At 46.1% G+C, this 14,855-nt stretch overlaps 1 protein-coding gene across 9 annotated transcripts in view; it reads right to left on the bottom strand.

The window, feature by feature from the left end:
• Positions 1 to 464: 464 nt before the first annotated feature.
• The window catches only part of pacsin3 (protein kinase C and casein kinase substrate in neurons 3), a 164,348-nt gene continuing 149,957 nt past the window's right edge, over positions 465 to 14,855 (bottom strand). For 8 of the 9 annotated variants that reach the window (XM_041197661.1, XM_041197663.1, XM_041197662.1 and 5 more), the window contains 4 exons: positions 14,245 to 14,365; positions 6,574 to 6,701; positions 2,171 to 2,331; positions 465 to 1,185 (listed from right to left, as the gene is read on the bottom strand). In XM_041197661.1, coding sequence (XP_041053595.1) covers positions 1,070 to 1,185; positions 2,171 to 2,331; positions 6,574 to 6,701; positions 14,245 to 14,365 — 526 coding nt within the window. In that variant the 3' untranslated portion in view covers positions 465 to 1,069. The remainder of the gene's footprint in view (positions 1,186 to 2,170; positions 2,332 to 6,573; positions 6,702 to 14,244; positions 14,366 to 14,855) is intronic. The other variant, XM_041197668.1, reaches the window with a different exon arrangement.

The raw sequence follows: 14,855 nt of genomic DNA, 5'->3' as shown, positions 1-14,855 counted from the left end.
CAGAGTAAAGCTCCCCCTACACTGTCCCCATCGAACACTCCCAGGACAGGTACAGCACAGAGTTAGACAGAGTGAAGCTCCCTCTACACTGTCCCCATCAAACACTCCCAGGACAGGCACAGCACAGGGTTAGATACAGAGTAAAGCTCCCTCTGCACTGTCCCCATCAAACATTCCCAGGACAGGTACAGTATGGGGTTAGATACAGAGTCAAGCTCCCTCTGCACTGTCCCCATCAAATACTCCCAGGACAGGTACAGCACAGGGTTAGATACAGAGTCAAGCTCCCTCTGCACTGTCCCCATCAAACACTCCCAGTGCAGATACAGCATGGGTTAGATGTATCAGCTGAGTTGTTGATTGTGGGTTAGGGGCCACACTAAATCTTAATCTCTTGTGAAAGTAAAACACATTACAGAGATGGTAGTCGCAGATCCCAGAATGAACCAAATCCAGTCAGTGTGCGATCTGTAATATCCATTTATTTCACTCCGTCTCCTGCCACATACATATGAGATTAATTAGAATGCAGCTGCTTCCTACATCTGGCTAGAAAAGTCTTCTGCTTTCCATTTGACAAAAATAGTCGTTGCACCTGTCCCAAACATCTATTGTGCTCTGACTGTACTTGATGCTCCATAAACAGGTGAAACATGGCCTCGTCCAAGGAAGTAATCTGGTCCAGAATTCCTTCAGAAATCCAGAGCCTCAGGCTCAGGCTCCTTCACTGAACCAGGAGTCGCTAACATAGGTCACAAGTCAGAGTCACCTCCCTGAAGCATCTATTGACGATAAATACTGCTCAGTTCATTCTAGAAGCTTCTAACCTCTACCTCAGGCAATTGGTCAGCCAAAAAAAAACACATAACCGAGGGCGATACAAGTAAAGAGAATTAGCTCCACGATTAATAAGGTCAAGTTCTCACTCTTTTGTATCTTTCTAATCCTTCATTCAGAGGAGAAATAGGCTGTGGGAGGGGGAAAACAATAAGCAGAAAAATCAGCAGCAGATAGAAAGAGTGGGGATGGTAGAGGGTTGTACAGTGCTGGTAGTTTTGTGAAGCATTTGTCAGGAGCTCACAAGGACTGCGTAATTTGCCGGGTAGAGTCCTGATTGGCCACTATCCAGTTGACCCTTACACCAGCCCTGTTCATCCTCTTCACCGATCTTCATTAACTCTTGACCTGTGGGGAAAGGCAACAAGAGCAGAGATGGTAACTGAGCTTTGGTTACCTGGTAGTGATGACACGTGATCCAGAGGTCGCCAACTGGGAAACTGAACATAAGAAACCTGGTGATTTGTGACTTGCCAAAATCAAGGGGTGGAGGAGGCAGTGATAGAGGAACCACAAAAGGTGCCAGATTATGGTGACTAGCAAACTGTCTCACCCATCCCTACCTTCATTATTGCCACACCAGGTGGTTTAATCCCAATGTAACAAGCAAATGCCGCCATGCTGGAGTTATTCCAAACTTCATCCCAAACTTCCCTGGACCACCACTTTACCAACAAGCTATGGTACGGTAAACTGCCAAACCAAAGTTAACCACCTTCCCAATTATTTGTTGAAGCTAGTGATCATTCCGGCGGAGCCCCGGACCGGGCAGCGGCCGGCATCATTGACAGATCTCGACAGGGATGAGCACCATTACACAAGGGTAATTACTCCAAAGCAATATGCTCACAAGCACTGGTACATATGAGCACTGTTACACAGGTACTGCGAGCAATGAGTCCAATGACATGCAAGCAGTAGCAGACATGACCATAATCTGACCTGTCCACTGCAGACCCAGATACATGCACAATTAGACAGGAGCACTGAGATTCGCTACTGGAAACATGGTCTATTAGACAGGGTGAGATATTAACATGTATGGGAAGTGAATAGGACATTGGGATCAGATTGGCTGGATCATGAGCAAAAAATCCCCGCAGAGCAAATGGGCCAGATGGCCCGTCTCTCTGCTTGGACGATGGAAGGTCGATCAGTTGTACACAGTGCTGTGTGGATATTCCAGGACTATAGACAGCCATGTGAGGCTAGGTTTGGCTGATGAGAACGTGTGTTGGTGAGGGGTGGATTCTGAGGGCCAACATGCAGAGCGCCTACAGCCTGCACATGCAGCATTGCAGAACAAGACCATTCTGTGTTAGTGTGTCAATACCTGCCGAGAAGCTTAGCTCATCAGCCTCCTGCCCCGCATAATCATACAGTGCTCGTACTCTGACCATCGCTACCTTCACATCATCCTCAGAGCCCAGCGTCAACACATACTTCCTGGGGCTGTCATCATCTGACCAATCAGACGAATAATCCTTAACTCCACTGTGGGACAAGACACAGATTAGTGCAAGGTCATGGCATGTATATCGAGAGAGAGACAGACAGACAGAGCAAGAGGCAGAGAGAGACCGGGAGAGAGAGAGAGAGAGTGAGAGGTGGGAAGAGAGAGAGGGGGGCGGGGGGAGAGAGAGAGAGGTGGGGAGAGAGAGAGAGAGGCAGACAGAGCTAGAGGCAGAGAGAGAGAGAGAGAGACGGGGAGAAAGAAAGAGTGTGCCGGGGAGAGAGAGGAAGAGACAGATGGGGGGTGGGGGGAGAGAGAGAGAAAGAGATGCAGAGAGATCCATAGAGTGACCCACAGGGAGGGACATGCAGAGAGATACCCATAGGGAGTGTGAGAGAGAGAGGGACATGCAGAGAGAGACCCATAGGGAGTGTGTGAGAGAGAGAGAGAGAGAGAGAGACAGACAGGAAAAGAGCCATGGAAAGAGGGAGAGACAGGAGAGAGAGAGGCAGAGAGAGGGAAAGAGACAGAGAGAAAAGCAGAGAGGGTCAGAGACAGAGAGAGGAAGAGACAGTGAGTGAGTGAGTGTGATATGGAGACATAGAGGCATCATAAATTACAGGAGGAGGCCATTCAGTCCATCATTGCTGTGCTGTCTCTGGTAGAGCTATCTAATTAATCCCAACCCATTGTTGTTCCCCGATAATCCTGTGATTTTTTTCAAGTTTTTAGCCAATTCTCTTTTGAATGTTGTTATTACTGTTATTATTATTGCTGTAGATTTCCAGAAGGCATTTGATTCAGTGCCATATCAAAGGTTATTGCAAAAAATAAAAGCTCATAGTGTAGGGTGTAACATATTGACTTGGACAGAGGATTGGCTGGCTAACAGGAAACAGAGAGTTGATATTAATGGGTCATTTTCTAGTTGGCAGGATGTGATTAGTGGTGTGCCACAGGGATCAGTACTGGGGCCTCAACTTTTTACAATTTATATCAATGACTTGGATGAAGGGAATGAATGTACGGTTGCTAAATTTGCTGATGACACAAAGATAGCTAGGAAAGTAAATTGTGAAGAGGACGTAAGGAGACTACAAACTGACATAGATTGGTTAAATGAGTAGGCAAAGATCTTGCAAATGGAGTATAATGTGGGAAAATGTGAAATTGTCTATTTTGGCAAGGAAGAATAAAAAAGAAGCATGTTATCTAAATGGTGAGAGATTACAGAGCTCTGAGATGCAGAGGGATCTGGGTATCCTAGTACATGAATCACAAAAGGGGAGAATACAGGTACAAGTAATTAGAAAAACTCGAATGTTTTCATTTAATGTGAGGGGAATTGAATATAAAATAGGGAGGTTATGCTTCAGTTATACAGGGCACTAGTAAGACCACATCTGGAGTATTGTGTACAGTATTGGTCACCTTATGTAAGGAAAGATGTAAATGCATTGGAAACAGTTCAGAGAAGGTTTACCAAGATAATACCTGGAATGGGTGGGTTTGCCTTAAGGGGAAAGGTTGGATAGACTAGGCTTGTATTATTGGGAGTTTAGAAGAGTAAGAGATGACTTGATTGAAATATATAAGGTCCTGTGGGGTCTTGACAAGGTGGATGTGGAAAGGATGTTTCCTCTTGTGGGAGAATCTAGAACTAGGGGTCACTGTTTAAAAATAAGGAATCGCCCATTTAAGACAGGGATGAGGAGAATTTTTTTCACTGAAGGTAAGTGAGTCTTTGGAACTCTCTTTCTGAAAAGGCAATGGAAGCAGACTCCTTGAATATTTTTAAGGTAGTGTTAGATAGATTCTTGATTAACAGGGGGGTAAGGTTATCAGGGGTAGGCAGGATTGTGGGCTTGAGGTTACATTCAGATCAGCCATGATCTTATTGAATGGCAGAGCAGGCTCGAGGGGCCAAGGGACCTACCCATGCTCCTTGTTTGTTTGTTTGTTCATGTATTGAATCTGCTTCCAAGGCTCTTCCAGGCAGCACATTCCAGATCACAACTCAGTGTGTAAAAAAGATGCTTCCTCATGTCACTTATGCTCCTTTTCCCTTCAATCTGCATTTTCTGATAACTGACTGTCCTGCCACTGGAAACAAATTCTCCTTATTTACTTCATCAAAAGCCTTTATAATTTCCAACTCTTATGAAATCTCCTTATTTTCTCTGCTCTCAGGTGAACAGCCCCAACTTGCAGTTTTCCCATATAACTGAAGACCCTCCATTCTCAACACCATTCCAGTAACTTTCTACTACATCTTCTTCAAGGTCTAAAATGTGGTACTCTGAATTGACCACAATAGTCCAGCTGTTTTAGGAAGGTTTAGGATACTTTCCTTACTTTTGTACTCTATGTCTTTAATAATTGTGTGCCTTGTGTATATATATATATACACACACACACAGACAATTTGTTTAATAGTTATTTACTTGTTAAGTTTACAAATCTGATGTTCGTATTTTGTTAACCTAAATTAAACAGTTAGGTAGAATTGGGGCAATTTGGTGGTCTGATTAAACTTCTCACATTTGTCTCGGCTCGGGGAGCAGTGGGACTTGATATTACAGCACACTATCCCCAGTGAGTCGTGACAGAAGATAGATGCAAAGCTACTCATTTCCTACCTCACCCACACCCTCTGCCTCCACAGGAACATCTCCTAATCAGCCCCACCCTTCCTTTGAATACCTTCTTACCATTTGTGTTTTGAAAATACTTTGGCTTCCCTACTATGTTAGCCACATGTCCAGTGGTCTGCAACCTCCGTCTCTGGATCCAAGTGCGGCTCAGTAAGGACTCGAATGGGTTCCAATCTTGACTGATCGGACCCCTTTTGATGTGGCTCGCTTCATTTTTGTAAACTTTTATTAACATTGTACTTGTGAGAAAGTATCATTCAAGTAACAACTTTTTTGTAAAAACCTCGATAATCTTGTTTTTCATTATTCTTGACATTTGAGTAACAGTATTGTGGCTCTTAAAATACTGCATTTTGACTAAATTTTTAAAAATGGCTCTTGTTATTGCAGAGCCCTGCACTCATCTATTTTCATAGATTTTGTGAGGTGGGTGGACAGGGAAGGGGATGGAGCGAATGAATAGTTACTAATGTCTGTTGTTGTCCATTGGGTAAGGTTCTGTATGAGCCAACCTGCTCCTCCCTTTTAAACCTGTAAATTTAAAGAACAGTTTACAGAGATAATCAGCCCCCACCCTGCGTTGTCATAGGGGTAACAGGTCTCAGTCTCACCCCCCACTGACTAATGACACTCCTTCCTTCCCCCTCATGTCCTCTTTGTTCCCCATTAATCCACATTGTGGGGTTCATTACCATATTACCTGGTGTACTGGCTGAAGTTTACAAATGGAGATGAACTAGGGGAAAAAGGGTAACAGCCTATACGAGTCATTAAGGTAATTGTTCATGATCCGAGACAGGCAGGCTATGAATTGATAGCTCTCCTGCTCTTTGGGCTGGGGGTTGGGGTGCAAACCACCCAGCCCACAGCCACCAACCGCCCCCACCTCCCTCAATGCCTCTGCCACTTCCCAAACACTCAAACACCCCCCTCTCCACAAGATTGTTTCTTGGTGAGTCTGGCTGTCATTGGGGAGATGAGAGCTGGGAATTGGGTAGGAATGATCACTCCCCTTCAGAATGAGTAGGAGAGAGAGAGAGAGAGAACTGGGTTGGGGGAAACAGTCTCTTTGAGCTCAGGGGATCGCATGCCCCCTCCACCATTTCAACTGCGCCCTGCGCACTTGGAACTGGCAGCTGCCTGTCCCACGTTTGGGCTCATAGTGCCATACCTGTCCCATGGGCGTCAGTCTCATGGTGCCATACCTGCCGGATGGGGGTCAGTCTCAGTGCCGTACCTGCTGGATGGGGGTCAGTCTCAGTGCTGTACCTGCTGGATGGGGGTCAGTCTCAGTGCCGTACCTGCTGGATGGGGGTCAGTCTCAGTGCCGTACCTGCCGGATGGGGGTCAGTCTCAGTGCCGTACCTGCCGGATGGGGGTCAGTCTCAGTGCCGTACCTGCCGGATGGGGGTCAGTCTCAGTGCTGTACCTGCCGGATGGGGGTCAGTCTCAGTGCCGTACCTGCCAGATGGGGGTCAGTCTCAGTGCCATACCTGCTGGATGGGGGACAGCCTCATAGCACCATAGCTGTCCCACGGGGGTCAGAGCGAGGAGGGTGTGGGGAAGGGGGAACAGAGGTGGATGATGGGACCCTGTTATGGAGGATGTTTTGGATCCAGGGCCCCATACCTGTCCCCTGGGGGAGAGAGGGACACACTGTCAGTGGATGGGATGATGTTGGTGAGAGTCACTTCCTCTGTTCCTTGGTTACTCTTCTCCTTGCGATTAATGGCTCGGTTTGCCTCTGGGGCCCACTCCTGTCAAAAACAAAGAAGCTAGTCAGAGGGGATTTAGAGTTCAAGAGGCAGGAATCATTTAGTCAGAATTAGGTTGGGGAGGAGGGGTGGAAAAGATATGTGGGCAGGGGGCTGATGGTGGGGAAGGGAGCATGCTGGAAGGGAGTTGTGGTATGAGGGCACTTGGTCCTGTGAGGAGGTTGCTGCGGGGGGGAGGTTGGGGGGGGGGGGGGGGGGGGGGGGGGGGGGGGGGGGGGGTTGGTGATTGGGTGTTGTTCCAGGGAGTGATCCTGGGACACAAGGAATGGCTTTGCGGGGTGGGGGGGCAAAATTCAGGGATGAGTCCAGAAGGGCCAGTGATGGGGATTCTGTGTTGGGATGCAGGCTGTGGTCCAGGGTGGTGGGGAACGGTTAGGGCGGGTTCGGGGGGGGCAGGGGCTCTGGGGAAGTGGGGACGGAGGGGGTGGGTCCAGAGTACGGGGAGCCAGAGTAGGGTCCAAGGGAATGGTCTGACAGTGCCCTATAAAACGATTATAGGAACACTTCAAACTTCCACCAGCATCTTGGCAAAGACAGGCAGATTTGATAAGGGAGCTTAAGGTGAAGGAACCGTTAGTAAGAAGTGACCATAATATGATAGAATTTACCCTGCAATTTGAGAGGAAAAAGCTGGAATCAGATGTAATGGTATTGCAGTTGAATAAAGGCAACTACAGAGGCATGAGGGAGGAGCTGGCCAGAATTGACTGGGAGATGAGCCTAGCAGGAAAGACAGTGGAACAGCAATGGCAGGAGTTTCTGGGAGTAATTTGAGAGACACAGCAAAAATTCATCCCGAGGAAGAAGAAGCATACTAAAGGGAGGACGAGGCAACCATGGCTGACAAGGGAAGTCCGGGACAGCATAAAAGCTAAAGAGAAAGCATACAATGCGGCGAAGAGCAGTGGGAAACCAGGGGATTGGGAAGTGTACAAAGACCAATAGAGGACAGCTACAAAAGAAATAAGGAGGGAGAAGATTAAATATGAGGGTAAACTAGCCAGTAATATAAAAGAAGATTGCAAGAGATTTTTTAGATATATAAAGGGTAAGAGAGAGGCAAAAGTGGACATTGGGCCGAAGGAAAATGACGCTGGAGAAGTAGTAGTGGGGAACAAAGAAATGGCGGAGGAACTGAATAGGTACTTTGCGTCAGTCTTCATGGTGGGAGACACGAGTAACATCCCCAAAGTTCAAGAGAGTCGGGGGGCACGGGAGTGTATGGTGCTAGGAAAACTGAAAGGTCTGAAGGTGGGTAAATCACCTGGCCAGATGGATTACACCCCAGAGTTCTGAAAAAGATAGATGAAGAGATTGTGGAGGTGTTAGTAGTGACCTTTCAGGAATCACTGGGGTCAGGGAGGGTCCCAGAGGACTGGAAAATCACTAATGTAACCCCGCTGATTAAGAAGGGAGTGAGGCAAAAGACGGGAAACTTTACAGGCCGATTAGCCTGACCTCGGTCGTTGGTAACACTTGAGTCCATTATTAAGGATGAGATTTCAGAATATTTGGAAATGCGTGATAAAGTAGGGCAAAGTCAGCATGGTTTCATCAAGGGGAGGTCATGCCTGACAAATCTGTTAGAATTCTTTGAGGAGGTAATGAGTAGGTTAGACAAAGGAGAGCCAATGGATGTTATCTACTTGGACTTCCAGAAGGCCTTTGACAAGGTGCCGCACAGGAGGCTGCTCAGTAAGATAAGAGTCCATGGTGTTAGAGGCAAGGTACTAGCATGGATAGAAGATTGGCTGTCCGGCAGGAGGCAGGGAGTGGGGATAAGGGGGTCCTTCTCAGGATGGCGGCCGGTGACTAGTGGAGTTCCACAGGGGTCAGTGTTGGGACCACAACTTTTCACTTTATACATTAATGATCTAGATGAAGGAACTGAGGGCATCCTGGCTAAGTTTGCAGATGATACAAAGATAGGTGGAGGGACAGGTAGTATTGAGGAGGCGGGGAGGTTGCAGAAGGATTTGGACAGGTTAGGAGAATGGGCAAAGAAGTGGCAGATGGAATACAACGTGGGGATGTGTGAGGTCATGCACTTTGGTAGGAAGAATAGAGGCATAGACTATTTTCTAAATGGGGAGAGAATTCAGAAATCTGGGGTGCAAAGGGACTTGGGAGTCCTAGTCCAGGATTCTCTTAAGGTTAACTTGCAGGTTGAGTCGGTAGTTAGGAAGGTAAATGCAATGTTGGCATTTATTTCGAGAGGACTAGAATATAAAAGCAGGGATGTGCTGCTGAGGCTTCATAAGGCTCTGGTCAGACCACATTTAGAATATCGTGAGCAATTTTGGGCCCCGTATCTCAGGAAGGATATGCTGGCCCTGGAGAGAGTCCAGAGGAAGCTCACGAGAACAATCCCAGGAATGAAAGGCTTAACATATGAGAAATGTTTGAGGACTCTGGGTCTATACTCAATGGAGTTTAGAAGGATGAGAGGGGATCTGATTGAAACTTACAGAATACTGAAAGGCCTGGATAGAGTGGACATGGGGAAGATGATTCCACTATTAGGAGAGACTAGGACCCGCGGGGAAAAACTTAGAGTAAAGGGAAGACCTTTTAGAACAGAGATGAGGAGAAACTTCTTTAGCCAAAGAGTAGTGAATCTATGGAATTCATTGACACAGAAGGCTGTGGAGGCCAGGTCATTGAATGTATTTAAGACCGAGATAGATAGGTTCTTGATTGGCAAGGGGATCAAAGGTTATAGGGAGAAGGTGGGAGAATGGGGCTGAGAAACTTATCAGCCATGATTGAATGGTGGAGCAGACTCGATGGGCCGAATGGCCTAATTTCTGCTCCTATGTCTTATGGTCTGAAGACCACCAATTCTCCAGGGTTGACAGGGATTACAGGAGTTAAGGCCATCGATGGCAATATTATACTACACCGACTGTCAGACATCTTTGGAGTGTGCCTCATGTGCTCACATCCCTGATCTGGAGAACTGAAGCCAATTCAATCGGTATGAGGGGAGAGCTGTGGCTACGGTCGATCGGTATGAGGGGAGAGTACTGGCTATGGTCAACTGGGTAACTAGATGAAAAGATTTGGTTGTAAATAAATGGTGGGAAAGAATGGTGCAATTGTAAGAAACAATTCAAAATCTTCAAAAAAAATGTATCCCATCAGCGAGAAAGACCCATCGTGGCTTACTTGGAGTTAAGGATAGTATGAGATTAAAGGAAGAGGTTTACAATGTTGCAAAGAACAGTAACAAGTCTGAGGATTGGGGGTATTTTAGAAACAAGCAGAGGACCATGAAAAGGTTGATAAAAAGGAAAAAATAGAATATGAAAGTAAACTAGCCGGGAATATAAAAAGAGATTGTAAGAGCTTTTACAAGTATATAAAAAGGAAGATAGTAGCTAAAGTAAATGTTTGTCCCTCAGAATCAGAGACAGGGGAAATTATCATGGGGAATGAGGAAATGGCGGAGGAATTGAACAAATATTTTGCATCTGTCTTCACAGTGGAAGACACAAGTTACAAACCAGAAATAGACCTGGGAGCTAAAGGGTGAGGAAATTAGGGAAATTAATATCAGTGGAGATAAGTATTAGAGAAACTTTAGGGGCTAAAATCTGACAAATGCCCAGGACCTGCTGGCCTATACCCCAGGGTTCTAAAAGAGGTAGCTGCAGAGAAAGTGAGTGTGCTAACTATGATTTTACCAAATTCATTAGATTTAGAAGCAATTGCAGCAGTTTGGAATTTAGCAAATGTAACATTGATGTTCAAGAAAGGAAGGAGAGAGAGAAAGCAGGGAACGACAGGCCAATTAGCCTAACATCAATCATCAGGAAAGTGCTACAATTATTAAGAATGTCTTAACAATGGACTTAGAAAAGCGTCATATGATCAGACAAACTCCACATAATTTAGGAAAGGGAACATTTTTGAGGATATAACTGATATGGTAGATAAAGGGGTAGAGATGTTTGAGATACTTGGATAGACACTTGGCAGGTGTTTGAATTTCCAAAAGGCATTGAAGAAGTATTGATACAATCAGTCATAAAAGCTTAATACATAAGTGCTCATGGAGTTGGAGATAGTATAATTAGCATGATAGAGGGACAGGAAGCAAAGAGTTGGGATAATTGGGGCATTTTCAAGTTGGCAGGCTGTGACTCATGGAGTGCAGGCAAGAATCATTGTTGGGGCCTTAGCTTACAATTGATATTAATGACTTGAACAAAGAGACAGATAGACATGTAGCTAAGTTTGCTGATGTTACAAAGCTGGGGGGTGGTTTAAGCTGCAAGGAGGACAGAGATTGCAAAGAGAAAGGTTAAGTGAGCAAGATGACAGGGAGTGTTAAACCATAAGACCATAAGACATAGGAGCAGAAATTAGGCCATTCGGCCCATCGAGTCTGCTCTGCCATTCAATCATGGCTGATAAGTTTTTCAGCCCCATTCTCCCGCCTTCTCCCCGTAACCTTTGATCCCCTTACCAATCAAGAATCTATCTATCTCGATCTTAAATACACTCAATAACCTGGCCTCCACAGCCTTCTGTGTCAATAAACTCCATAGATTCACTACTCTCTGGCTAAAGAAGTTTCTCCTCATCTCTGTTCTAAAAGGTCTTCCCTTTACTCTGAGGCTGTGACCTCGGGTCCTAGTCTCTCCTACTAATGGAAACATCTTCTCCATGTCCACTCTAGCCAGGCCTTTCAGTATTCTGTAAGTTTCAATCAGATCCCCCTCATCCTTCTAAACTCCATCGAGTATAGACCCAGAGTCCTCAAACGTTCCTCATATGTTAAGCCTTTCATTCCTGGGATCGTTCTTGTGAACCTCCTCTGGACCCTCTCAAGGGCCAGCACATCCTTCCTGAGATACGGGGCCCAAAATTGCTCACGATATTCTAAATGTGGTCTGACCAGAGCCTTATAAAGCCTCACAGCACATCCCTGCTTTTATATTCTAGTCCTCTCGAAATAAATGCCAACTACCGACTCAACCTGCAAGTTAACCTGAAGAGAATCCTGAACTAGGACTCCCAAGTCCCTTTGCACTCCAGATTTCTGAATTCTCTCCCCATTTAGAAAATAGTCCATGCCTCTATTCTTCCTACCAAAGTGCATGACCTCACACTTCCCCATGTTATATTCCATCTGCCACTTCTTTGCCCATTCTCCTAACCTGTCCAAATCCTTCTGCAGCCTCCCCGCCTCCTCAATACTACCTGTCCCTCCACCTATCTTTGTATCATCTGCAAACTTAGCCAGGATGCCCTCAGTTCCTTCATCTAGATCATTAACGTATAAAGTGAAAAGTTGTGGTCCCAACACTGACCCCTGTGGAACTCCACTAGTCACCGGCCGCCATCCTGAGAAGGACCCCCTTATCCCCACTCCCTGCCTCCTGCCGGACAGCCAATCTTCTATCCATGCTAGTACCTTGCCTCTAACACCATGGACTCTTATCTTACTGAGCAGCCTCCTGTGCGGCACCTTGTCAAAGGCCTTCTGGAAGTCCAAGTAGATAACATCCATTGGCTCTCCTTTGTCTAACCTACTCGTTAGCTCCTCAAAGAATTCTAACAGATTTGTCAAGCATGACCTCCCCTTGATGAAACCATGCTGACTTTGCCCGATTTTACCACGCACTTCCAAATATTCTGAAATCTCATCCTTAATAATGGATTCTAAAATCTTACCAATGACCGAGGTCAGGCTAATCAGCCTGTAATTTCCCGTCTTTTGCCTCACTCCCTTCTTAAACAGGGGGGGTTACATTAGCGATTTTCCAGTCCCTCCCTGACTCCAGTGATTCCTGAAAGGTCACTACTAACACCTCCACAATCTCTTCAGCTATCTTCTTCAGAACTCTGGGGTGTAATCCATCTGGCCCAGGTGATTTATCCACCTTCAGACCTTGCAGTTTTCCTAGCACCTTCTCCTTGGTAATGGCCACCCTACTCACCTCTGCCCCCCGACTCGCTTGAACTTTGGGGATGTTACTCATGTCTTCCACCGTGAAGATTGACGCAAAGTACCTATTCAGTTCCTCTGCCATTTCTTTGTTCCCCACTACTACTTCTCCAGCGTCATTTTCCAGCGGCCCAATGTCCACTTTTGCCTCTCTCTTCCCCTTTATATATCTAAAAAATCTCTTGCAATCTTCTTTTATATTACTGGCTAGTTTACCCTCATATTTAATCTTCTCCCTCCTTATTTCTTTTTTAGTTGTCCTCTGTTGTTCTTTGTACGCTTCCCAATCCCCTGGTTTCCCACTGCTCTTCGCCGCATTGTATGCTTTCTCTTTAGCTTTTATGCTGTCCCTGACTTCCCTTGTCAGCCTTGGTTGCCTTGTCCTCCCTTTAGTATGTTTCTTCTTCCTCGGGATGAATTTTTGCTGTATCTCCCAAATTACTCCCAGAAACTCCTGCCATTGCTGTTCCACTGTCTTTCCTGCCAGGCCAGCTCCTCCCTCATGCCTCTGTAGTTGCCTTTATTCAACTGCAATACCGTTACATCTGATTCCAGCTTTTTCCTCTCAAATTGCAGGATAAATTCTATCATATTATGGTCACTTCCTCCTAAGGATTCCTTCACCTTAAGCTTTACTCACTTCCGTCATAACAATAAACTATTTTTTTTAATGTGTGAAACTTGTAAATATTGATGTTCAGAGTGACATAGGTGCATTTGTACAAGGAACACATAAATAGAATGTATGTACAGCAAGAAAATAAAATGTTCCCAAACTAATCTCACTGCTCCCTCCCTCCTAATAACCCCTGTATCAATCCCAAAACTAATCCCACTGACCCATTCTCTCCTCACATCCCTGTATCAATCCTGAAACTAATCCCACTGACATGCGCTCTCCCCATAGCTCTGTATCATTCCCAAACTAATCCCACTGACTGCACTCTCCCCATAGCTCTGTATCATTCCCAAACTAATCCCACTGACCAGCGTTCTCCCCACATCCCTGGATCATTCCCAAACTAATCCCACTGACCCGCACTCTCCCCATAGCTCTGTACCAATCCTGAAACTAATCCCATTGTCCTGCTCGCTCCTCATATCCATGTATCAATCCCAACCAAATCCCACTGTACCTTTTTCTCTCCCCATAAACCTGTATTAACCCCTAAATTATTCCCACTGCCTTGCTCCCTCCCCATAGCACTGTATCAATCCCCAGACTAATCTCACTATCCCATTCACTCCCCATAGGCCTGTGTCAATGTAATTCTAAACCCCACTGCCTCACTCTCTCCCCACAGCCTATACAATCCTACAGTAATCCCACTGCCTCACTCTCTCCCCAGTCTGTACAATCCCACTACCTCACTCTCTCCCTACAGTCTGTACAATCCCACAGTAATCCCACTGCCTCACTCTCTCCCCGCAGCCTGTACAATCCCACAGTAATCCCACTGCCTCACTCTCCCCACAGCCTGTACAATCCCACCGCCTCACTCTCTCCCCACAACCCTGCATTTTTCTCTGCTTCAAAGGAGGGGTGAAAGTCAGGTAGGAGCCACTCACCTCGAACTGTGGCCAGTTCATGCTCATGCCGGGTCCATGTGTGTTCTGCCACCATCGTAAATCTTCTTGGTCATTGGCAGAGGCAACGGTCTGGTACAAATCGCGATAGATAGTTTGGAAACTGTAACAAAACCGCAGCTCAGCATTTGTTAAAGTGTCTCTTCCTCCAGCCCAATGAGAGGAGCCTCGGACTAGGCCCCATTACAGAATGCATAGAGCGAGCAGAGTTATACTCACCAACTCTGGGCAGGGCTTTGCTGACTGTTCAGAGAGAAAGTAGCTTGCCATTATAATAGGCTGACCATCAGGCGTTTAAACTATTACCATATGTGTTATTGAGTTACCAGAATGGTGCTGTGGATGGATCAAGCTCCAAATGAAGGGAGTGACTGAGCCAATCATCCAGACTGGCAGGACATTCATAGCTGGAAAGCATCACAGGTCAGATACGTCCTGGCTTTCGGCTGACAGCCTGACACTAGCACACCTTCCAACAGGCCCGACAGACACCAACATACCTTCCAACAGGACCGACAGACACCAGCACACCTTCCAACAGGCTGACTGGACATTGAGCAGCTATACTACCTTTTTGTATGTTCTCACGCAGA

The sequence above is a fragment of the Carcharodon carcharias genome, chromosome 10, assembly GCF_017639515.1.
Source record: "Carcharodon carcharias isolate sCarCar2 chromosome 10, sCarCar2.pri, whole genome shotgun sequence".
Classification (NCBI taxonomy): domain Eukaryota; kingdom Metazoa; phylum Chordata; class Chondrichthyes; order Lamniformes; family Lamnidae; genus Carcharodon; species Carcharodon carcharias.
The sequence above is the reverse complement of the archived record's forward strand: the minus strand, read 5'-3'. Positions and strand labels throughout refer to the sequence as shown.